Source organism: Scyliorhinus canicula, chromosome 12 (assembly GCF_902713615.1).
Source record: "Scyliorhinus canicula chromosome 12, sScyCan1.1, whole genome shotgun sequence".
Taxonomy (NCBI): domain Eukaryota; kingdom Metazoa; phylum Chordata; class Chondrichthyes; order Carcharhiniformes; family Scyliorhinidae; genus Scyliorhinus; species Scyliorhinus canicula.
The window spans coordinates 123,065,496-123,091,320 of NC_052157.1; the positions used below are offsets into that span (position 1 = coordinate 123,065,496).

The following is a 25,825-nucleotide window of genomic DNA, read 5'->3' on the forward strand; positions in this document are numbered from 1 at the left end:
GTCATATGGTCCATCGTGTGCATGCCAACTCTTTGATTGATTTGTTCAATTGCTCCCCTTTTCTGTTATTTTTTGTCATATTTATCCCTTTCAAATATTTATTGGTACTTAACCCTGCCTACTTTAATAAGCACAGTAAGAAGTCTTACAACACCAGGTTAAAGTCCAACAGGTTTGTTTCAAACACGAGCTTTCGGAGCACGGCTCCTTCTTCAGGTGAATGGAAAGGCTTGTTTACTTTAATAAGAACACTCCTAGTCTTTGTTCATTACAGTACCATGGACTACTTTCTTAAAGCGACCTCTCCAAAAATAGCCATTATTTTCTTTAAAGTCTGTTGGGTGAAGGGAAGCAGAAGTGCTCAATGAGAATAATCCCATCCTTGCAGAACCCTTGTACAGGATTACCTTTGTCTTCAGGGTTTGGGCAATCAGCTGGCTTGGCGTGGGTCCAGCCAGTTTTGCTTTCTGACTGGCCAACTGCCTCAAGTGCATTCATCTGATGCACAAACTCACTGACCACATACTAATGAAGCCCATCCACCAAAATGGTTTCCCACCTCTTGTTGCTGCCATTACTACAAATACAACCATACACCCTATTGCAGGAATAAACCAAATCCCTTTGCCCAAAATATTAATTTAAAATATATTGAATTTTATTTCCTGCTTCTGGTGTATAAACTTTGCCCCATTGAAATGCAGCTCATGGGAACCTAGCAGGTTACTGAGAGTTAAAGGGGTGACTGTTGAGTGAAAGGTAACAGGAAAAACAAATGAGGGTTAAAGTTCTCGAGTCTCTTGTCAGAGGTCGTTCAATCTCGGAACCACATTTCCGTGTTATAGTTCCTATTTCTTTGTTATGTTAACTAAGAGTGATTCACATATTGTAGCTTGATCAATTTCCTTGAGTTCATTTGCGATTTTATATGTATATACATAATAAATGAGAGAAAAAGGAAGAATAAACAGCATCGCCAAAGCTGCTTGGATGTGTTCTGCAACTCGACCTTTGGGTCTTGACATGCTGTGCCTTTCATTTTCCATAGAAGCTGAGGAATCCATTGGTCTAGTGAGGAGAAACCACCTCTACGGTGACAAGTAGGTTATTCTCTCAATCGCCCTTCTGTCAGACAGGGTTTGTAAATGATGACACTCCTGGTCACAAACTTGGTTTTGGGGTGGGACTCTACTTTACAAAGTGGAAACACCAAAATATAACAATTATTGGCACTCAGTTAATGGGACCATTCAAAAGGAGAGGGAATTGACTGATGAGGCACTGGGGATTTCTCCCCCTTTCCAGGAATGGGCACCCTGAAGAACTCCCTGTGGGAGGCCAGCCAGGAGTCAGCAAATCTAGTCCCTGGAGGTCAGCCGGATAAATAGTGAATCAAGGCTGTGGTTGGAAGTCTTGGTGTACTGTGCCAGCTTGACGCCAACTATTCGCACAATGTTGAGAACAGAGACTAGTCAATCAGTGCTGAGTTATGATTATATTTGTGATGTGGGCTGCTGTTCTTTGTGACCTGTCTCAAAGTCTCAAATCCATGAAAACAATTTGAAACAGGCAGAACAGCATTCAGTAGAGCGCATATCTCCACCTTGCTGCGTGAACTCAACGTTATTACATAATTTATCATGTCCCCTTTCTATGTGTTATCTTCATTCTCTTAATCCAATTTTCCTTCCCCCCCCCCCCCCTCCCCTTTATGGACTGGGGTGTACGTTCTCCCATCAGTAGGTTTAAAGGCAAGGCAGCCCATAAAATCCAGTGGGCGGCCAATCTGCTGCCGACCTGCCCCCAAACTGTCCAAAATTGTATGGGGGTGGGCGGTGGAGGGATCATGCAGTCTGCCACCTTTGGATCTATTGAAACCCTTAAGTGACCAATTGATGGCCAGTGAAGGGACTTATGGACCTCATCACATCATCCTCAGTATTTTCCCATAAAGCTGGGTGTGGGATGGGAGACCTCACGTCATGCGGGAAGCCCAGAAGCTGTAGCTCCATAGGCTGCTGTAAGAATAGGGGTCCTTCCTTGTGGGCACCATGTCAGTGTGTGTGTCTGCAACCACTTTGTCTGCTTGAAGCAGGCCCAGGCCTCTCAGCACTCTGCACAACAGCCGTACCACGCACGCCCCCCCCCCCCCCCTCCCCCCCAACGTACCTGGGCTTCTCAGCATTGAGGATTATCTGCAGTCATAGCAGTGGCCATTACTCCCAGTGGCATGGTTGGGACTACAGAGCTGCTTGCTATCTGATTGGCTGGCAGCTCTTTAAGATGTAAGTTCCTCATATCAAAAAGGGAGAAATGTTGCATCAGCGCAATTGATATTGCTCCCAGCCTTAAACTGCTGCTGGGTAGCCATTAGATAGTGGGCAGGCTCCCTTCCGAATTTTTATTCGAAGGGTGGTTGGGGATCATTGGGCCCTGTAAAATCCCACCCTTTATTTCTCTTTCTGTACTTGATTTAATGTTAAATATAACATTCCAATTTGAACTTCCTGCTCAGGCTTTGTACTGCATAGTTCGATCTGATTGGCTGAGGAAATCATCATAGATCATAGAATTTACAGTGCTGAAGGAGGCCATTCGGCCCATCGACTCTGCACTGGCCCTTGGAAAGAGCACCCTACCCAAGCCCACATCTCCACCCCAACCCCACTTAACCTTTTTGGACACTAAGGGCAATTTAGCATGGGCAATCCACCTAACCCGCACATCTTTGGACTGTGGGAGGAAACCGGAGCACCCAGAGGAAATCCACGCACACACGGGGAGAACGTGCAGGCTCCACACAGACAGTGACCCAAGCCGAGAATCAAACCTGGGACTCTGGAGCTGTGAAGCAACTGTGCTCACCACTATGCTACCGTGCTGCCCCAAAATATGCATTTGTTTACATGTACACTCAAATTCCCAGAAGCCCTGTACAATGAGTTTCACACCATTTCCATCTCACATTTCCAATAATTTACAGGACTAAAACTTTTGGTGACATTATAAGGGCAGACGCAAGTCTAACAGCGGAAACCATTTGCTGTGGTCTGCAATTTTTGGATAGACTGGTTGTTCGGTATTTGCTTTGGTTACTAACTCATCAAATTAATTAAGTATTCATTCAATTAATTAATGTATAAATTACGGGAATTCAAATCCCAATACTTTATAATCCCAAATGTAATCAGTGCACCAGAATTAATCTCTAATTATGATAACCCATCAGCATGATTTTTAATTGCCATTTTCCACACTGACCTGGCAATATAAACTTATTTTCACTTTTCAGCAACCTAACTATATTATCATGAAGGAAATCTTTAAACATATAATGATAAATGATTTTTGGAATCTTACTGCTGGAAGTAGGCCCGACCATTTTCAGCTGTTTCACCAACGACCTTCTTTCCATCATAAGGTCAGAGATTAGGATGTTTGCTGATGACTTCAAAATGTTCAGTACCATTCATGACTTCTCAGATACTGAAGCAGTCCATGTCCCAATGCAGTAAGGCCTGGACAATCCCCAGGTTTGGGCTGGCAAGTGGCAATTAACATTTGTGCCACACAAGTGCCAGGTAATAACCATCTTCAACAAAAGATAATCTAACTATTGCCCCTTGACATTGAATGGAATTCCCACTGCTGAATCCCCTACTATCAACATCCTGGGAGTTACCACAGACCAAAACCTCAACAGGATTGGCCATATAAATACTGTGGCTCCAAGAGCAAGTCAGAGGCTAGGAACCCTGCGGGGTAAGAAAATACAGCTTCTGACTCCGAAAACCTGTCCACAATTTATAAGATACAAGTCAGGAGTGTTATCCACCTGCCTGGATGAGTGTAGCTCCAATAATACTCAAGAAGCTTGACACCATTCAGGCAGAGCAGCCCACTTGATTAGTACCCCTTCGAAAAGCATTCACTTCCTCCACCATTGACACACAGTGGCAGCAGTGTACACCAACTACAATATGCACGGCAGCAACTCACTGAGGCTCTTTAGACAACATCTTACAATCCCATGATTGTTACTATCTTGAAGGACAAGAGCAGTAGAAACATGAGAACACCACTACCTACAAGATCCCCGCCAAGGCACTCACCACCCTGATTTGGAAATATATCATTGTTCCTTCACTACCAATGGGTCAAAATAATGGAAAACTCTACTTCATAGCATAGTCGGTGTACAACACCACATGGATTTTTAAAAATTCATTTACGGGATGTGGGCATTGCTGGTTCGGCCAGCATTTATTGCCCATCCCTATTTGCCCTTCCGAAGGTGGTGGTGAGTCCCTGAACCACTGCAGTTCTTCAGGTGTAGGTACACTCACTGTGCTGTTGGAGAGGAAGTTCCAGGATTTTGCCCCAGCGACAGTGAAGGAACGGCCATATATTTCCAAGTCAGGGTGGTGAGTGACTTGGAGAGAAATCTCCAGGCGGTGCCGAGATATCTGCCGCTCTTGTCCTTCCAGGCGATAATGGTAGTGGGTTTGGAAGGTTTGGATTGCAGCTGTTCAAGAAGACAGCTCACCATCACCTTCTCAAGGGTAATTAGGGATGGGCAATAAATATTGGCCTAGTCAGTGACACCCAAATCCCAAGAATGAATTTTAAAAACACCTAAAACATAGCGGAATCCAACAGTTGGGAGAATTTGGACTAGTATGAGCTTAAATTGGTGTGTTAATGTACTAGTGAAGTGAGCTTCGATCAAATCATTAATGAACTAGAGGGTGAACTTTGAAGAGAGCATTAGGGCATCAAACCAATGAACTTCATTGAAGAATGAATATGAATTTTCATACATTGAATTACCTCTTGTCATTTTATATTGTTGTAATGCTTTACTGTTCCTGAAATGACCCCATTGCATCATTAGCAGAATGTAGATTGTGCATTAATCGAAAGCTCTTGCTTTGATTAGGTACTTAATCTAATTCTTTCTTTATTTTGTAACAGCGTAATTCCAGCATCTTCAGACCTTGAGGAAATTTCTGCTGATCTTCAAAAACGCGTTTATAGTGAGTTGAGAAACATTTTTAGACTAAATGAAGGGAGTAATGTAACTAGGTGAGGAAGGATGGCACAATCACTGTTAATTCTATTTCTCTGTGTTTCACATGTACTGTCTGCTGAAGTTACAATGGAATATTGGAAGGATCCAACTGGAAATTCTAGGCTAGAATTCTCCAGCCGTTTGCTGGGTTATCTGGTCCTGCCGACAGCGCACCCCCACCTGCAGGTTTCCCAGCGGCGAGGGGTGGTTTCAATGGGAATTCCAATTGAATTACAATGGATTATCATTGATTTATCCATTCTTCAGAGTCAGTGCTTACAGTATATGATCACAAGTTGAGTTTCTGACCTAACATTTGGGAACATTTCCAGATTGATCACCTGGGCAGTAAGTCAGGCAGAACAAATCACGTGCCCTTCATACACATTTTTTTTCTTTCTTTTGTTTTCTAAATTTAGAGTACTCAATTTTTTGTTTCCAATTGAGGGGCCGTTTAGCATGGCCAATCCACTTAACCTGCACATCTTTGAGTCGTGGGGGTGAAACCCACACAGACGCGGGGAGAATGTGCAAACTCCACACAGACAATGACCCAGGGCTGGGATCGAACTGGTTCCTTAGCGCCGTAGGCAGCAGTGCACCTTTCATCAACCTGTCTGATTTTCATTTCACAATGGAAGAGTATGGCCCCTCATTTCCATCTTTTTCCTCCACAACATCACGTGTCTCTACCCTTACCTCAGCTTGGCTGGTGCCGAAATACTCATAAACCTCGTGTTACCTCGAATGAAGTTGACTTGTGGGATCTGAAAGAGAGAAGACCACTTTCCTGGTCCTCACTGGCTCTGCAGGTCCTCGAAAGCAAGACCTAAGAATTAGCATGTCAGAGCTGATGTCATCATGCCTCTGGAATGCATCACTTACTCATCACCACTGAAATCTCTATCCGCCACGTTCTGGCTTTAAGAAGTTGTGGGCCAACCATTTGCCACAGCCTTTTCATTAATAATAAACCTACAAGCCGACAGCTGGCCTTTTGCATGCTGATGATTCTAGGCCATCTAAATATGACCTGGCCTCAGCCCACCATATATTCATTCCATTCAAAAATATCGATAACTCCAGTCTAGCTGCCTGTGGGTCATCTTCCATCAACTTCAGCCCATTCACTCTGCTGCTTTCCACATTCCACCCCAAGCCAATTCCTACTCTTCCATCAGTGTTATTCATACGTTTGTAACTTCTTCAGCATTACAGCACCCCACCCTGAACTTCCATTTCCTCACTGTCCAGAACAGTCAGGTATGCCATCCATTACCGCCGACAACCCCCTTCACATCATTAATACACCGCTGACAAATGTGCCTTCTATTAGCTGGGCTTCTATCCCTAAACCTTTCAATCAGTCTCTTCTATTTCAAGAACGTTCTGAATGCAAACCTCGAATCAGGCTAATTGCCTCCTCTTCTGAACATACCTACCCTCGCTTCACATTGGTTTGTATATAGCTATTTGAAGGGTCTTGGTACATCATTCTGTGCTAAAAGCACTGGGGTTTTTTAACCTCTCTCCTTTCAGGACCAGAGCCCTGGCGTCAACAGACCTTTTTCTGCTCCATCAAATTGTCCATCCAACCTGTGACAATTCCTGTGGGACCGGGAATTCCCAGCCAATTTGTTGTTCTTGTCATTGTATATGATTCTAAGATGATTTTATCTTTAATTCAGTGTCTGGTTGTGGTAAACCACCTGATGTGACTGGTGGAGAGGCTCACGTCGCTGGTAAAACAGTGACATACACCTGCAATCCTGGTTATATAATGATAGGAAGTGCAACACTACATTGTCAAAAAAATAACCGTTGGTCCTGTGATGCACCAAAATGTCAACGTAAGTAACCTAATTGCATATGTTTGGAGCATAAAATTAATATGTGTTTCGCAAAATGACAGGTGATATCGCTCAGGAGGAAAATCTGACCAAAAACGTGTTTCTGGAAGGATAAAGTGTGAAAGGATAATACTCAAATGTCAAGCTTTCCAGTTGATGTGACAGAGAGAGTTACACATCCCACTTAATAGAGCATTGAATGGAAATGGTGTGAGGGGGGGGGGGGGGGAGAGGGGGGGCAGCTGTTGAGCATGAAATACATTTGACTGGATTCCCCACCCACCCCCCCCCCCCCTTCCCCCACCCCAGGGACCCATGCTCCCAAAATTTTACGCTTAGGCAGCCAAGGCCTTGGGTGGGAACCCACACTTTTAACAATTAAGGCCCTTAAGTGGCCACCTTAGGTGCTTATCTTGCTCATCCTCAATTTTTAGGCTGGTAGGAGTGGGTGGAGAGAGACTGAGAAAATTACATATGCACTTTTCCCCATCTCGGGCAGGTGGGAGGGGCTGTACCTCTCACTTTGAAGGCCCCTTCAGAGTTGGGGAGCCCTCCCCACAAGATGTTGGAGCTCCAGGACACCCTCCCGCCTTGGTCTATCCACCACCGATACTGCACTCGTCGCCCCCCCCCCCCCCCCCCACACCTTCCACCCAAACAACTACGAGTGTCAATTGCTCATCATCCTTGAAATTGTGCCCACATCTTCAACTGAGGGGTTCAAATTAAATGTGTGGGTATTTCATTACTAAGTGCATGTCAATTTCCTATAACATTCAATGGATCCCAATGCAGCTTTGAGGAGTATTTGGGCATTCTGCCAATTTTAAAGGGCAGAGAAGTATAAAAGACCCAAAAACCCACATACAGATCTATTTTCTTGAGGTCAGAACATAGAACATAGAACATACAGTGCAGAAGGAGGCCATTCAGCCTATCGAGTCTGCACTGACCCACTGAAACTCTCACTTCCACCCTATCCTCGTAACCCAATAACCTCTCCTAATCTTTTTTGGACACTAAGGGCAATTTATCATGGCTAATTCACCTAACCTGCATGTCTTTGGATTATGGGAGGAAACCGGAGCACCTGGAGGAAACCCACGCAGAGACGGGGAAAATGTGCAGACTCCGCACAAACAATGTACCAGCAGAGCATCGAACCTGGGACCCTAGCGCGGTGAAGCCGCAGTGCTAGCCACTTGTGCTACCGTGCTGCGCAACTTGTGCTATCGTGCTGCCCCTGCAGAAGGAGTTGGAATATTTCCCCACGCGCCAGAGCACCACTTTGGACCACCGCTCTCCTGGATTTCCCGCCTCCACAATCAGTTCCACCATTCAAAGACCTATGTACCTGCCAGCTATCCAGCCCAGCCTTCATATTGCTAAGTATAGAGTCAGTCCAGAGATAATGACCTTTAACAGAAATCCTACTTGTGCAGCTCAGTAAAGTCATGAATTGTGGTCCGGCTGTTGAAGTAGCACAGGTCTCCCACTGACAAGAACAGGTAGATATTCCCTTGGTGCCCATGTGTTCCCTGGTTCAAATCCGATGACTCAGTGAAATTCAGTGCCATCCGTAATCTAGCAAAAGTATTGGGTCCTAGTTCATTCGGATAACTGCTGGAACATCTGCTTTCCTCAGGCAACTGCCAACTGTGATGGAAGAATATCCAGCCAAGTAAAAATGGAGAAATTTAAATTATATGCTGCGTCCACCCTTGACTGCCCAAGATTAGCGACAAATCCATAGCAAGCAGCCTGATGCTCTTGATTTCACCAAATGTACTGTCTACAAATGTTCCCCAATTGTTCTGAGGCCTGGATTTTGGGAATCATTGCACTTTGACCCCTCCCACTTTGGAGCCACTAACTTTATTTGGGGAGGGCAATAGCTCTATCCCCATAAGGCCCGCCAGAAACTTGGATCACACCATGTTCAGTTCCTGACATAGTTTGTGATCTTCCCAGCGCAAGTGCTGACATTATGTCAGAAATGAGTTGTGCATGCTTTTGGCTCCAATTTGGTTAATATTACTTATTATAAGAGGAAGTACGGTAAGATTAACATTTATTCTACACTACATGCTAGAAACACTCACTCTAGCCTCTTGTACATTGACCCCTCCCTTCATCAACCATCTGTGCCTTTGCCTTCACCATTGCAGTGCCCTGCAGTCTGGAATTCTCTTTCGAAAACCCTTCTATATCTTCGCTTCCTCCCTTAAAACCATTTCTTCAATTATAACTTTGATTACTTTTGAAGACCACAAGGAGTCCAAACCGGTTTATTGTAATTTAAAGGCATTTACAATATACGTCAAATCCCAGCCGGGTCTGTCCTGTTGGTTCCATCCTTGGCCGACTTGATATAGAACTCAACTATGATCAATCTCGGCTCCCCGACCACTTAGCAGGGGAGCTCGTGTTTCGCAAGACTCAAGGGGATTGGGATTGCTCACACCCAGTAAGTCCGTGCGCGTTATAACGAATACCTTTCTTAATGCCTCTTTTCTGGCACAAATCCCCATTCATTCTGTGAAGCATCTTGTGGTGATTATTTTTACAAGTTAGGTGTTATATGAATGCATGCATTACTTTCTGCAACATGTCAGGGTACACAATATATAATTCTCAGTCACTGATTTACGCTTTCTGTAGTTTCACATTGTGCACTGTGTAACTTTCACAACTATTCTTAATTTTATCTTACAGGTATTAGCTGCCCTGCACCGATGAACATCAAGCATGGACATTTCAATCGTGTGGGTAACTCTGTGACATATTCCTGTCAACACGGCTATTATCTTCTGGGGAAGAAAACGCTCACCTGTCTTAATACTTGTAAATGGGATGGATTTACACCACGCTGTATCGGTGAGTATTACTAGACTCCCTTCTTTTAAAATGTAGCTCTTCCAAGTGGCCGGCACAGGCACAATGGGCTAAATGGCCTCCTTCTATTCATTAAGATTCTAAGGTTTGCAACTTAAGCAAATTGCTAAGATGATAATGTGTGCTACTGAAGTAGGAAAGGAGTTTCTAGAAACATTTGTCCGCTGACCTATGCATTTGGGCTTAGACTTATTTCTACAGATTTGGGGAGAGTGCCAGTTTTGATGGGACTTTTGGCGACTACAAAGATGTACTTCTGGTCTCTGGTTGACTTCCTGGTCTTAGGATCTTTTAAGGTATTGTAGGCACACTCTCAGCCTCAGCTGGGCAGTCAGGTCAGGGTGGGGTAGCATTTAGCAATGCTTGGTTGCTCGTGCTTTTTCAAAAATATTGAAATTCTCCGTCTTGTCAGTTAAAAACTAAAATAATTAAAACTCTCCAATCTGAGGCCATCAATACAAATTATATTGGAGAATGTATTTCACTCACTTCACCATCTTATAGTATTCCAGCCCACAAACAGGCGGGTAGTTTGTTCAGCATTGAATGAAAGCACAAGCTGGGAGTAGCAGGCCCACCCCTTATGTTTTTGATAACTTGGCCTAATTAAAACAAAAATAGTCAACGGAGGGAGAGCAGGAAAGCTTGCTCGATGTCTAAAGGTAATTTCATTTGTGCTAACAGGGGTTCAGAATTCCCCAGGATACCATGATAAGGCAGATGAGTTTAGGGGAGGGAATTTTGAACAATTCCATGAAGCAGCTGAAAGCATGACCAATGGTGACCAGAAAGGAATAGCATTGGAGAGTTTTTGGGGGGGGGTGGAAAAAGGGGAATGTATAGGAGGCAAGACTCAGAGATCAGAACGTTCGGGGTGGGGGTGGAGGGTTTGAGAACTTTAGAGAAAAATGGAGTCAATGGAGAGATCCAAAACCAATTTTCAATTTGAGGCATTGGGAAGACAAGAAGTAAATGTACATGTCTTCACATTACGATTGAGCTGTTGCACATCCAACCAGAGCTACAATTGGCTGGCTTCCTTGACCCATTGTTCTCCCAAGGCTGTTCCCTTTCAGACTTGAATTCCAATTTTGTGCCACAAAAATGAACATTCGATGAAACAATGCACGCCATCAGTGTCAAAAAGATTTCTCATATTTACAGTTTGAGGATGATCACATTGATCTCACATTGCCAGTGGGAGCATGCTAAATAATAATAATAATAATCGCTTATTGTCACAAGTAGGCTTCAATGAAGTTACTGTGAAAAGCTCCTCGTCGCCACATTCCGGCGCCTGTTCAAGGAGGCCGGTACAGGAATTGAACCCGCGTTGCTGCCTTGTTCTGCATTCCAAGCCAGCTATTTAGCCCAGTGTGCTAAACCAGCCGCTCATGTATATAACACAGTACATTTGCAGGTTTTGTGACTAAACATGACAAACTTACTTTTTGAACAGCCATCCGTGCACCAAGAGGACCACCGGGAGATCCAGGTCCCATGGGACCAATGGGACCAAAAGGTGACGCGGGTGCAGATGGAAATAGGGGAGCACCAGGCATTCCAGGGCAAAATGGACATCGGGGCCGGGCAGGTCCAGCAGGCTATCCTGGAACACCTGGAACACCAGGTCCAAGAGGTCCAAGAGGACCACCTGGGGCTAAAGGTCAAGACGGTACTAATGGAATGCCAGGTGCAAACGGTAACCGAGGTGCTGCTGGGCAAAGGGGAATGATGGGCAACAGAGGGGAAGTTGGGTCCCCAGGAGAAAAAGGAGAGCCTGGGGCTGTAGGGCCACCAGGTTCGATGCCACCTCTTGTATCTTTTGTTCTAGCTTTCTGTGTGTCTCTAGGCTCCAATTATCCACGACCCAATATGCCAATACAGTTTAGAAATATAATATACAATGAACAAAGAGCTTATTCTGTGGAGACAGGCATGTTTAGGGCAAGTATTCCTGGTGTGTATTTCTTTTCATTTAACTGTGAGGTTAACAGGGTAAATGCATATGTTGAATTGAGGAAAAATGGTATGACTATTGTTGTTGCCTATCAGGCATATCAAAATAGTTATCAATCAATGGCAGGGGGTGCAGTCATGGCATTAGATGTTGGAGATACAGTTTACTTGACAACAACAGAAAACCAGAATGGCCTCACAAAAGCAAGCATCTTTGCTGGACATCTGCTCTTCAAATGTCCATACTATTCTCGTTAAAGACAGGCATTGTGTATCTAATTTCCTTAATCTCAGTGTGAACCCTATTTAATGATGGCATCATCTCACAACTTTCACATTTTATTTTAGGATTACTGACAAATACAATCCCCTAGTGAAAACTATCACCAATGTGATTTAGTTTTAAAGATTTCAAAGGTTATCATAATGTATTCCTATTTTACCTGTGAACTGCATAACTGTACTTCTTCTGTCAACACCAAAGACGAGCGAAGTTTCTTTCATTAACGCTATCTAGACATGATCGAAGAGGTGATTTTCTTAAACATGGGTATAGTGAGGACATATTATCAAATCAAAAACACATACAGAGTTAACAGTAACAGCTCCAGATACCTACTCTATGAAACCACCCAAATGTATGTACACCAAGCATAGTTAGAGCTTTGAATACCCTCTTGGACAGAAAGAACGCCAATCAGAACAAGATCACTTCAGACCTAAACATTTAACATTTCTTGCACATTTTCAAGAACTCATTCATTTGGTAAGTGCTTCTATGATGAGGAATTTGTAGGATTGTTGCATGTTGTATTTCTATAATTGGCATATTTGGTGTTGGTTAATTAGCTGTGATACCATCTAGTAATCTTTCTGTGTGGCACATAGATGGCTAGGTCATGGGCAATATAAGCAGACGGTCACTTGAGATGCTAATGGTGTGAAGAACACAATGGCCAAGTGCATCTGTTATAATCCAGACAATGCATCGACTGAATAAAACATTCAGCCTCAATCATATGTTGTTTTAGCAGGTAATGAGTCGAAGGGGTTTGCACCCCAAATGCTGTTAATCATTAAAAAGTTCAAGACTCTCATTTTAGTTCATTACATGCATGAACCTGCTTGCATTTATTAATGCCTATTTTTATGTATTGTGTGCTATGATCAGTCACCATACCAGCTTCACAGCAGCAGCTTTGATCAAGGCTAGCTGAAGTTATGTGGTAACCCTCGGCCAATGACAAATCTCCTCCATGACTACTCCTAATCAAAGTAATTGTTAAATCGATGTTGAAAAGTTTACACTTACGATGTGGCAAATGCGGAATCAGCAGCTTAACCCGCGAGTTTACAATTCAGGTCAATGGCAGTGGATCTTGTCCATACTCTGCGGAATTCCACTAGCTCCAGATTTCTGTGGGTTCTGCCCTTCTCTGTCCTGCCCCTCACTGTCTGGAATCCCACAGCCTGGCAACAAATAATGAAAAATTGACCATGCTAAAGAAAATCTTCCTCTTCCTATTTATTTTTGTGTCTGGATTTGTCTGATTTAAAACATTTCACTTGACCTGCCTATCAATTTTGTTTGGGGCCAAATATTCATGTGGGCACAATGGGACGGATCAGTATATGTTAAATTACAAAATATGCCTGGAATTCAACATTCTTAATAGCAAAAACATGCAATGGTAAAGAAATAGTTCCTAACAGAGTGACTGGGTGACCAGTGTAATAAGAACTCAGGAGTTTAGTTCAGTGGGAAACAGATTGTCCTTTTGAAATGGTTGTTTCTATGAAAACGTAATTGTATGGAAATTGAAACATTGATTGTTTGGAAACTCGCAAGATACACAATAAAGAACACTGCACTCTCATTCTGGTAGTGGTGTTTTTATCCACACGGCTCGCGTTATATTAAGGAGCTACCTTTGTTTTCAGTTCTATCATGGGTAGAAGGAAACGAGAACACAGATGCAAATTAACACCCAGAATAATACACCCACCACATCTCAAACTAAAAGGCAGACCAACCTATTTTCATTCAACTGTGAGAGAAGCTCACAAAACACCAAAGAGCTAGATTTCCAGCTTTAAAGTTCTGTCTGCAAACAAGAAAATCCTGAAATGTCATCATTATCAATCATCAGTTTTGCTTTCTTTAAGTATCCTTGCAAGGTCATATTTGATGTGGGGATGGGGGCGGAGTGACTGGAGGAAATAAAATTGGATCTTTTCACGAGAAGCATAATTTCATGGGGTTATGTCACACACACCAAAAGTGACTGAAATGTTTCCAACACCCTACCAGAGTACGTGATAAACAGCGTTCTCTTGTCTCCTCCTTAATTAGGCAGCACAGTGGCAGAGTGGTTAGCACTGCTGCCTCACAGCACCAGGGTCCCAGGTTCAATTCTGGCCTTGGGTAACTGTGTGGAGTTTCCACTTTCTCCCTGTGTCTGTGTGGCCTTCCTCTGGTTTCCTCCCACAGTCCAAAGATGTGCAGGTCAGGTGGATGGTTATGCTAAAATTGTCCCTCAGTGTCCAAAGCTGGTTGGGTCGAGTTACAGGGATGTGTGGGCCTGGGTGGGGTGCTCTTTTGGAGGGTCAGTGCAGACCATATGGGTTGCATGGCCTACTTCTGTATAATAAGAATTCTATGACTAATTAGGTGTATAATAATGCAAGTTTAAATTTGGCACCGCGTCAGCCAGCTGAAATTAAAATGATGGAGGTGTGGATTCCTGAGCAGCAGCTCCCTCACGACAACCGCTCCTGACGGTAGGGGAAAGGCAGCCATACTCCAGACTTTGATCAGCTCCTTATAAAAGATGGGTAACACTTGTAAGGAGTTGCAAAGACCCCTCAGGCCCCTCAGGTCTATAAACAGGCGCTGCGTGTCAGAATTCAGACCATGCACCGAGCGGAAAAAATTATTTGCAGGGCATACCATCTAGGAGGGAGCTCAAAGTAAACGTATTGCTGCAGGGTCTGAAGTTGCATGAGTGCTACCTGAATGCAAAGGCACACCAGCATCTGACCACTCTCCCTCACTAGGAGACTCAGAATCTCAGCAGTGATCCAGTGCAGCTTTTATCCCAGAAGAAGTCAATCACCATATTCAGAATTTTTGTGACAAACTCCAAAGAAGGGGTCAAAGTGACTAGCCGGTGCCACAACTTGTGTGGCAATCAGTTGGTTTATGACCAGCGCCCGACCCCTGTAGGACAGCACTTAAAGCAGTCCTGCCCAGACAAGCAGTAGCTTGGGCATCTGGCAGCAACAGTTCGCTGGCCAGGATTCCTCAGCCAGATCAGAGATGGACTCCTACATGGAGGAGACTGGTCCTGCTCCAGGTGAAAGGCCTGAGCACCTCCAGTTGGGAGTTCACTCGCCATTGATTGATCAGGAGTCTAGAACATTTGTTCCAGCTGATCCTGACAGAGGATGCAGCAGTGTATACAGACTGGCACTGGCGCATCCTCCGCAGTTCCGCTGGGGCAGTCAACATAAGGTGTACCTCATCAGCACAGGCTGAAAGGGCACCCCAATGCCCGGCTGGCACAGAGCCAATCCTGAAAACCTCCTCCACAAGAGGCACAGGCAAGGCACTAAGCTAATTGAATATAATAGCCCAGACGATCTCCTCTCCCAAACCAAATGGGCGCCATCAAGGATCCATTGACCTCCATTAATCCAGGGGGCTGGTTTAGCACAGGGATAAATAGCTGGTTTTTAAAGCAGACCATGGCAGGCCAGCAGCGTGCGTTCAATTCCCGTACCAGCCTCCCCGAACAGGCGCCGGAATGTGGCGACTAGGGGCTTTTCACAGAACTTCATTTGAAACCTACTTGAGATGATAAGCAATTGTCATTTCATTTTTATTTCAATTAGACACTCGATGGTGGTGTATGGTCTACCGGCCCAGCCCAAGGGACTTGCCTCTGCAGAGGCTGTAGAGGGTGCTGGTCAGCTCACCCAGGCTGATAGGGGCATCAATCTTTCCGGTGCCCTCTGGGCTGACTTGCAGCAGGTCCTCCCATAAAGCTCTGTGGGAATCCTCGCTGGACAGATCTGAAGGACAAGAGCAGAGTAATAGGCTCAGGTTTGATCATCTGCTCCCTCCGAATCCGAGACAAGGGAACTATCATCAGCCAGTAGTGTAAAGATCTGCTGATGGACCCCCTGCATTTTTTTCTAGCGGGTAAAAGATGGGAGAGCCATGTTCCAGGGCTTTCAACAACTGGATCCACGACCTCACATAAATGCCTCGTGACCTGACAAGTTTCAAGTCCCCCTTCATACACTGACCTCAGGGCCGGGTCCTCATCGGGTTCAAGAAGCATGACTCCAAGTCAAGTAACTCCTTCACCAACCAACACCTCAATCCTAGATTTCTGCTTCTTTGTCGACCCCTTTGCATATTCCTGACAGAATACAAAGACACGAGTTTTGCCCAAGTCCCACCATGACCTCAAGGAGGGGAAGCCTCCCTGCTTCCTTCTCCAGGTGACCCAGAAGCTATGGAATGAGTTCAGGAACCACTTGGCCTCCAACAACAGTTTGCTAAAATGCCAGTACGGAGACCCCATCCAAGTGCATAACAGAACGGGTTCTGCCCACACCAGATGGTGCACTGAGCATAACACCTGCTGCACAGAGGCCTTTGGAAAACAGGACATGTACACTTCAGAAATGTAAAGGCGGTCAAATCTGGATGCTCCGACTCTAGGCAGCACAAAAGTGAAACGTCAAGTCAGGGTGGAGATGTCACCAGCAAATTGAAAGACCTGATCAGCTTCCTCAACTTCCCCATCGATGCTGAACAGTGTGGGGCACTGCCACAGACCTGGGCCCCGTGGATACAATTGAATCCCCCTCCCCCCCCCCCCCCCCCCCCCCCCCCCCCCCCCCCCCCCCCCCCCCCCCACAAGAACAACGCACTTGCCCGCATCAATGGAGCTGAGATAAGCAGAAAAGTCTTCACGGAAGCCCATTTGCTACGGCCCAGTCTGGGGAACATACAGATTCACAAAGTGAATGTCGCTCTCCCCAAGCAGACAGCAGGGTTCAGCAACCGGCCCAGCACAAGCTCCTTGACCCCTAGGGTCTCCAGCTGAAAATGTGGGGCCAACAAGATAGCCGCCTCACCGGAATTAGAGATTAGAGGCCAGGGTATTTGTGTTGACCTCGCTGACTCTCAAGAAGCGATGTCGCTTTGTCTCCTGGAATGGTGTGGTTTTCCTTCACTAGTTAGACCGCACTTGGAAAACTGGCATAGTTTAGTCCCCTTATCTACGGAAGGATATACTGGCATTGGAGTCTGGCCAGAGAATGTTCACTAAATTGATCCAGGTTATGGAGGGATTTTCTTATTGTGAGGGCTGAGTAGGTTGGGCCTATATTTATTGCAGTTTAAAAGAATGAGAATTGACTTTGTTGAAATATATATGGGACGCGATTCTCCGCCCCCACGACGGGTCAGAGAATAGCGGGAGGGGCTTCCTGACATTTTTCCCGACCTCCCGCTATTCTCCCCCCTCACCCACGCCCGCCCCCCGACACGAATCGCTGCTCGCCGTTTTTTTACGGCGAGCAGCGATTCTCCCCTAGCCGATGGGCCTATTTCCCAGGCCTTTACGGCCATTTTCACAAACGGCAACACACCTGCTCTCACCGTTCGTGAAAACGGCCGCAAAGTGCCGTTCTGGGGAACCATGGCACCGATTGGCACGGCCGTGGTGGGCCAGCGATCGGTGGGCACCGATCGCGGGCAGCGGGTCCGAACCCCGCGCACTCTTTGTTCCTCCGCCGCCCCGCTGGATCAGTCCACGGGGCGGCTGAGGGGCATAACGGCCCGCGCATGCGCGGGTTTCACGCATATGCGCGATGACGTCATCTGCGCATGCGCGGGTTGGAGCCGTCCAATCCGCGCATGCGCGGCTGATGTCATTGTGCGCGTCAGCCGCCGGTAGCTTTGGCGCGCGGGCTTAGGAATTTCGCTAAGCCTGCGATGCCGAGGTTCACGGGGCCCCGCTGCTAGCCCCGACCGGGGAGCAGAATCGGGTCCCGGGAGGGGGCGTAGAGGCTGCCGTGAAATACGGCCGGTTTCACGGCAGCCTTCACGACTCTCCGCATTTGCGGAGAATCGCGCCCATGGTTCTCCGGGGGCTTAATAGGGTAGATAATATGAGTTTGTTTCTCCTCGGGTGGAAACTGGGAACAGAGCACTTAATCTCAGAGTCTGGGGTTTTTGATGCACTAGGTTGGTTTTCAGTTCATGCCTTTCTGGTGTTCAAGTTTTTGTTTCGGTACGTCTTCCTTCTAGGCTGGAGATTTTTTCTTTCTCTGGCAAGATTGCATACTTTTCTGTCGATTCAGGAGTAGTTCAAGTTTACAGCAGCGATGTGCTTGGCATTTGCTGGTTCAAGAACAGTAAAGCAGTTCTTCACTTCAGGAGAGAGAGAGAGAGAGAGAGAGAGAGACTGCCCATTTTACTTCCAAGTCCAAACACTTCTGCCAAGCTCCCTCAGAAAGTATCAGAGAGGAACAAATCACTGATTGTTGTCAGGCAGAAGATTGACCCTGGGAAATCCACAGGTTGCTAACCAACCAATTGAACCAACTTCCTCCAAAACTGGTTCCTGAGATTCACTTGATGCTGATGAGTTTGTTTCTGCTCTCTAAAATACAAAACCTAACAACACAATGCCCTCACAAGCAGGCTGCTTCAGCTCAAGTCCTCTGCTTAAAAGCACATTCTGAATATGGGTCCAAGGACCAGAAATAATTAAATAAAATGGGAATTAAGAAATAAACAGGAAGGAGTCTTACAAAGCGCAGATTATGGTCATGTTCTTGCTTTGCTTATCCCACATTGGCGACATCATCTTGTTGCTCATTCTGGTTGAGTGTGCTTAACACTCAATTTGGCTCTGTTTCGTTACTTAACTTTGGAGTCGCCAGGTATCGTAAAGATACCGCCACAAGTTTCAAGGTCAAGTTCAAAGCAATAAAACCATACACCAATTAGTAAGTTCAAACAAGACACATTTATTATATTACAGTAATCTACTAATCATGCATATAAAACTATAAGACGAGACTAATCCTACCACTACTAGGCCAAATACTTATCTGGATAAGGGGACTGCCGGATCAGGGAACAACGGCTTCTAGCTTTGTCCAGGGTCCGCAGGCTTCCAGTGGTTATGGCCTAAAGGGGTCAGGAGTGTCTATTCCCGTAGCGTGCGTTGTGACTTACTTGCTGGCGGCTTCTGCCCAGACCTCTCCTGCACAGGGTTTTTCTGCTGCAACGGTGTTCTGCTGGGAGGGCTAGCTGGTCAAGGAGAGGCTGACAGAGAGCTAGTCGAGGAGAGGCTGGTAGAGAGCTAGGCGAGGAGAGGCTGGTAGAGAGCTAGTCGAGGAGAGGCTGGTAGAGAGAGAGACCTGGGGTCGCGTTCTCTGTCTTATACTCCTTTCAGGGTGTTGCGCCCACCTGGGCGGACCCTCTATACTCTTCTAATTGATTGGGTCTCTTCCCAATCGATTGATTTGAATTCCCCAATAGCGGGGCAGTTGCTCGATCACTGGGGCGGTTCTTGGGGCTCATTGTTTTGGGCTTCTTTGGCGGCAAAAAGTCTGGCCTTCCATCCTAGGTATCGATTAGTGTTAACTTGTGTCTTCTGTGCCTGGGGATCGCCCGGTATCGCCTCATTAACATGCTAACTGTTTCTTTTCATAGTGCTGTCTGGTTTCAGCAACAGCCAAACTGGTTTCTGTAGCAGTCCAAATATACAAGCACTCTGCAAGCTGCTTGCTTTTTACAACCTGTCCAATTTTCCCTGCATTCCTTGCAATCTTCCATTTTGTGTTTGGGCAGTGGTCACCCCAGGTGGCTACAATTTGCAATGCAGATATATCCTGTGGCACTTAAAACAGTCCATGTGAGCTTGAAAGAGATCCTGGTTAACAGATAGCCCAAAAGTAGTAGGTAGTAAGCTCTTGGAAATTCCACAAGATGAAATGACCAGGGACAATGCGAGGCATTAAGCTTGAAGAAGAAATTTGCGCCTACAAAGGCTGAGGGTCCTGACAATATTCCGAAAATGGGACTGAATATTTGAGCTCCAAACTTTCCGCGTCCCTAGCCGAGCTATCCCAGTACAGCTACAACACTACCATTACCCGGCAATGTGCAAATTTGCCGAGAAATATCCTGTACACAGAAAGCAGGACATATCCCACCCAGCAAATTACAGCCCTGTCAGTTTACCATTGATCATCAGTAAAGTGAGATAAATCAAGCAGTACTTTCTTAGCAATAACATGCTCACTGATGCCCAATTTGGGATCCGCCAGTGCCACTCAACTCATTACAGTTTTGATTCAAACATGTGCTGAAGAACTGAACTCCAGAGGTGAGGTGAGAGTGATATCAAGGTCGCACCCGACTGGCTGTGACATCAAGGAGGCCTAGCAAATGGGAATCAGGGAGCTCTGGTTCAGTCATACCCCGGGCGAATTAATATGGTTGTGATTGTTGGGGTCAGTCATCTCAGCTACAGGACATCACAGGAGTTCCTCAGGGGAGTCCGAGGCCCAATTCTCTTCAGCAGCTTCCTTCCATCGTAAGTATTACGATCCCAGACATGATCCCAACAGTGGCTACTGGACTGAAACCCCAATATTTTAGCTTATGTGGTAAGACTGTGCAGAAAGACCGATTTGCTCCAGGACTGATTGCAAGAAGAAATAGGGATTTGGCATTTTTTTAAAGAATACTTTATTATGAACACAATAGGAAACTCTTTCACTTCACACCCAGAAAGAATAGCTTACCATTACCCGCTTAAACGATACTACTCAATTCCCCATTAAAGAACAAGAAAAGAAACATAGTATGCGATCTGGCCGCCTCATTATACTGACAGTCAAGCGTAACAAGGCCGGTGAATAGTGGGAGAGGCTAAAAATTAGAACCGCGCCAGGCACCAAACAGTTTGTGATACAAGCGGCCTGCTCCCGTCGGCGAAATCGGAATCACGCTGTATCGTGGCGAGAAATCAAGTATCACCACTTAAGCTCCATTTGCATACAATTAACAAGAACCATCCCTTATCCAATGGCCTCCTGTCATTCAGCGGCCTCCCCAGCAAGGGGTCACGCTGGCGCCAATTAGTACTCCTTTTTAAAATCGCGAACCTGACGGAAGGGGTTCTGTGAGCAGCCGAGGAGTTGAATAGCCATCTCTGCTCACAGGCAAAGAGCCCCGGGGGCACTGGGCTTGCTGCCCCAGTGCTTGGTGGGGGATGGGGGACCTTAAGCTGGGTGTGGGGGGATCCTCCACAGGGATGGGCTGCCGTGGGAGGGTGGGGGGGAGGAGCTGGGGCGTAACTGGAGGGCAATCGCTCGCAGCACCATCACGCCAATCCCCTAGATCCAATCCCACTCGCTGAGCAACCTTTGACCCTGCCCATCTGCTTCACCTAATGCCGCTGGGAGGTAGTGGCAGCTGCAGTGAGTGCAGGCGGCATGACCAGGAGGACTGCCGTCCAATGTGGGAAGAAGACGGACGACATCCAACAAGCTGCAAGGGTAATTTACCACCCCTCTCATGGGATCAGTCCCAAATGCCATCCCTCCAATTTCCCAAACCCCCACCCCTCCTCCGCCACCCTCCCCAATCCACTGGCTGACACTGATCTTCAAGCTTGTTCCTCAAAACCCCTGGCACCCACCAATGCAACCCCTTCATGTCAGGATACTGTCAGATTTAATGTACATTATGGGTGTGGCTTGTGCTATCATCCCGGGAAGACAGTGGAGCAGACTGTAAAATACCCATTAGATATCTGTGCATATGAGGACTGGACGGATGATGAAATACTCAACAACATGGCAATGGCACTGGAGGAGGGAGGACAGTCAGAGGTGTTATGCGACCAAGAGTTTTTGGAAACCTGCCACTCTTTCATGCACTGCCCCCCGCTCGGAGATGCTCGACTGTGACTTTGCTCAGAAACAGATGAGGAATTTTACATTGTGTCTCCCAGAAATAAAGTGGTGCTGGATTCCACTCGGCCGCTGAGTTATATACTAAAGTCCCCGAGACCATTATGTGATTGACATGCCAAAGTGGGATACTTCCAATTATGTATCCAGACAATTTTGTGTTGCTCGTGCAGGCTTCTTGCCTCCCGTTACAAAAATCAATCACTCCCAACAAGGTAAGCAAATGTGATGAATTGATGTATTAATTTATTGGCAGGGTGCAAATTATGTGATGCTGCCATGACTTTCAATGTGCACTTGATGATCCACCTCCGAAAAAGCGTAGAATTGTAGGCTCTCTTGAGGACTCATTCATACTTCCGCTTGAGGCATGCAATTGGCCGGCAGAGCAACAGCTCAAAGGATAGAGGGGAATTATCTCCCAGGTGCTGAATAAATTTCTTCTTATACAATATCTGTCACTCATGTTGGGAGAGTTTCTTAAGCTCTCCTTTAATCAGAAGATTCTGTTGTGGAATGCTAAACTCTAAGGAGCAAGACGACAGTGCCCATGAAACCGTCCGAGGATTACAGGCTCAGGAAATAGTAGCTTTGGCTAGATGTGGCGACATCATTCAATAGAATTGACTTGTGTATACCAACGAATGCGCAAGGATTGGGAGTTCTTTTGTACACGACAGTACAGAGGTGAAACAATGCAAATAAATTACTCAATTGTTTTATTTGGCAACAAACAAATTATTATTTTTTATTTTTTTTATTTAGTTAACCCAATTATTTTTTCCAATTAAGGGGGCAATTTAGTGTGGCCAATCCACCTACTCTGCACATTTTTGGGTTGTGGGGGCGAAACCCACGCAGACACAGGGAGAATGTGCAAACTCCACACAGACACTGACCCAGAGCCGGGATCGAACCTGGGACCTCAGCGCCATGAGGCAGCTGTGCTAACCACTAGGCCACCGTGCTGCCCTGGCAACAAACAAATTAGACAGTTTTCCCAAAATGTCTGGAGATGTATGGATGAATGCCATCCCAATACTAATCTTAATAATCTTTATTAGTGTCACAAGTAGGCTTACATTACATTAACACTGCAACGAAGTGCAATTTACTGTGAAAAGCCCCTCGTCGCCACAATCTGGCGCCTGTTCGGGTACACTGAGGGAGAACTCAGAATGTCCAATTCAAATAACAGCATATTTTTCAGGACTTGTGGGAGGAAACCGGAGTACCCGGAGGAAACCATGCAGACACAGTGTGCAGGCTCCGTACAGACAGTGACCCAAGCTGGGAACCCAGGTCAAGGGCAGCACCGTGGCACAGTGGCACTGTTGCTTCACAGCTTCAGTTTCCCAGGTTTAATTCCCGGCTTGGGTCACCTTCTGTGTGGAGGCTGCACGTTCTCCCCGTGTCTGCGTGGGTTTTCTCCGGGTGCTCCGGTTTCCTCCCACAGTTCAAAGATGTGCAGGTTAGGTGGATTGGCCATGATTAACTCCGCTTCACTGCACTCCTTCCATAGCAAGAACATCCTGATGTGGGTGGGTTTTTGCCTCAATAGAAACTAACTCATTTTTGTTTCAAACTTCATGAAAACTGGTAGACTCATTTATTTGCAATCAGTTAATAAATTGTTATTCAGAGACATTGAGTAAAATCCATACATATGTCCAAACACCCTTACAGTCAGATTTGGAGTGATAAACTAGGGGAGTCATATTTAATCCCTCCGAACATGGCCATAGCAATGTATAGGGCATGAATGGGCATGAGGTGCCACATTTTAACAGAGAGAGAATAAAGAGCCACGGGATGCGGGTGCTGGGTGGTAACATAGCTTGGCATGAGGGGCATGGTTAAGATCTTATGAACTTACCTTTCAAAAGATTCACTCATCCAGACTATGGTTCACAGTCTGAGAGTCAGTCAACCACAAAACCTTTAAAAGCTGATCCAACTCCACCAACATTACAGAGGGTTATTCCAGCAATGGAGCTGGCCAAATCAGGAGTGCAGGGTACGAGTTCACTACCTGCACCAGCCTGCACCCTGAAACTGCAATGGTGAAAATTAGCTGACACTGGAAAAAAGGTTGGAAAAATCTAGAATCAGGTCCTGAATGATATTTTTACACCGCTGCATAGTCCCCACAATTCCACGAATGTCCAGGTCCATATATCTGATTCTTTGTTATGTCCTGACGTCATGGTGAGCAGATGTTGGCTGACCCACCACTGGTGACTTAATGCTCGCGAAGCAGATTTTCATGTGTTGCTTTTACACTGAGACCAATAGCTACCGTATGGGTCGTGATCAGACATTAACGTACTTAATACTCCCTGCTGCATCAAACAGAATTTATTTCTGCTTAGGCCAGAGTCACATGCCAATATGGAGACTCTCTCAGCAGTTAAAAATATAAATGTTTGGTGAGTGAGAGCATTATATTCTCTTATACTTGAAATTAACTCTGAACAAGATTAAAACGTCACTGTCACTGGATCAAAATCCTGGAACTCCCTCCCCAACAGACTGTGTGTGTACACAGGGACGGCAGCAGTTCAAGAAGGCAGCTCTCCACCACCTCCTCAAGGGGCAATTAGCGATGGACAATAAATGCTGGCGGGCCAATGAAGCCCACAGTCCATCAGAGAACAATCAATGCAGATTTTTCATTATTTGATTCTTCTCCTTGTCTGGGCATATCATTGCTTCATCCTGAAGCAGTTTTGTTTGCTTTGGGATCTCATTTCAGTTCTTTAATCTGAGTCCACAGTTCCATTTCCGCAATTCATGAATGGTAGTTTATTCATCTTGATGCTGCTGTATGTAAAACTGAAACCTTTGTGTGCATCATCCTGTCAGCCAAGTACCAACACACCTTGAACCATCAATTGTCATTCGTAAGGCTGGCACGGTGGCACAGTGGTTAGCACTGCTGCCTCACGGCACCGAGGACTCGGGTTCGATTCTGACCCTGCGTCACTGTCCGTGTGGAGTTTGCGCATTCTCCCCGTATCTGCGTGGGTCTCAGCCCCACAACCCGAAGATGTGCAGGGTAGGAGGACTGGCCACGCTAAATTGCCCTTAATTGGAAGAAAAAGGAATTGGGTACTTTAAATTTATTTTTTAAATTGTCATTCGTAAATGAAATATGCAGGTACCCTGGTATCTCCTTCCTCCAAATAGCAAGGAACATCCAAGGCATCAGTTCAATCCAAAAAGAATTAATGCTCCATACAGTTTTGTGAATGTAGTTGGATATTAGCCAAGTGTTCAAAGGGGAGGTATTTCAATGGCTGGTACCCCTGAAAGGATTCATTAACAAAGGTGTTTTTTAACACATCAAACATGGAGATATCGCGGAGATATTTCGCTGATGCTCCTTAATTTGAAATCTAAAGGACATTAGTTTTATTAAACACAGTTCTTCTAATTACCAATAATTAGACATCTTGGTCTACTCAAACTACTTGGGGCAGCATGGTGCACAGTGGTTGGCACTGTTGCCTCACAGCGCCAGGGACCAGCGTTCGATTCTGACCTCAGGTCACTGTCTGTGTGGATGTTTGCCATATTCTCCCCGTGTGTGCATGGATTTCCTCCCGGTGCTCCAGTTTCTTCCCACAGTCCAAAGATGTGCCGGTTAGGTGGATTGGCCATGCTAAATTGTCCCTTAGGGTGGGGTAACTGGAATAGGTCAGGGGGTTGGGCCTAGGTAGGGTGGTCTTTCGAAGGTTAGTGCAGACTCGATGGGCAGAATGACCTCCTCTGTACTGTAGGGATTCTATGATTCTATTCTATGCTTCTAATTCCTTGAACATTTTTTCAATCAATTTATTTGTTCCTAGTGCACATGTCTTCATGAACTAGCTCAAAAATCATGCTTCATTATCACTAACAACTACCTTGATTTCTCCACCTTGTGAGATCTTGAAAGCAATAAGCATGCTTCTATCATTTTAAGATGATACTTAAAATCAAATAGAGTATGAATTTGTATTCAGCAATGTAACATGGTAAAATGGAAATAAAG

At 45.7% G+C, this 25,825-nt stretch overlaps 1 protein-coding gene across 2 annotated transcripts in view; it reads left to right on the forward strand.

Annotated features, from left to right (window-relative positions):
• The window catches only part of LOC119974775 (collagen alpha-1(X) chain-like), a 39,004-nt gene extending 25,387 nt beyond the window's left edge, over nt 1-13,617 (forward strand). For both annotated transcript variants that reach the window (XM_038813995.1, XM_038813997.1), the window contains exons 4-8: nt 1,049-1,100; nt 4,975-5,036; nt 6,760-6,921; nt 9,637-9,798; nt 11,276-13,617. In XM_038813995.1, coding sequence (XP_038669923.1) covers nt 1,049-1,100; nt 4,975-5,036; nt 6,760-6,921; nt 9,637-9,798; nt 11,276-12,033 — 1,196 coding nt within the window. In that variant the 3' untranslated portion in view covers nt 12,034-13,617. The remainder of the gene's footprint in view (nt 1-1,048; nt 1,101-4,974; nt 5,037-6,759; nt 6,922-9,636; nt 9,799-11,275) is intronic.
• Nucleotides 13,618-25,825: the final 12,208 nt, after the last annotated feature.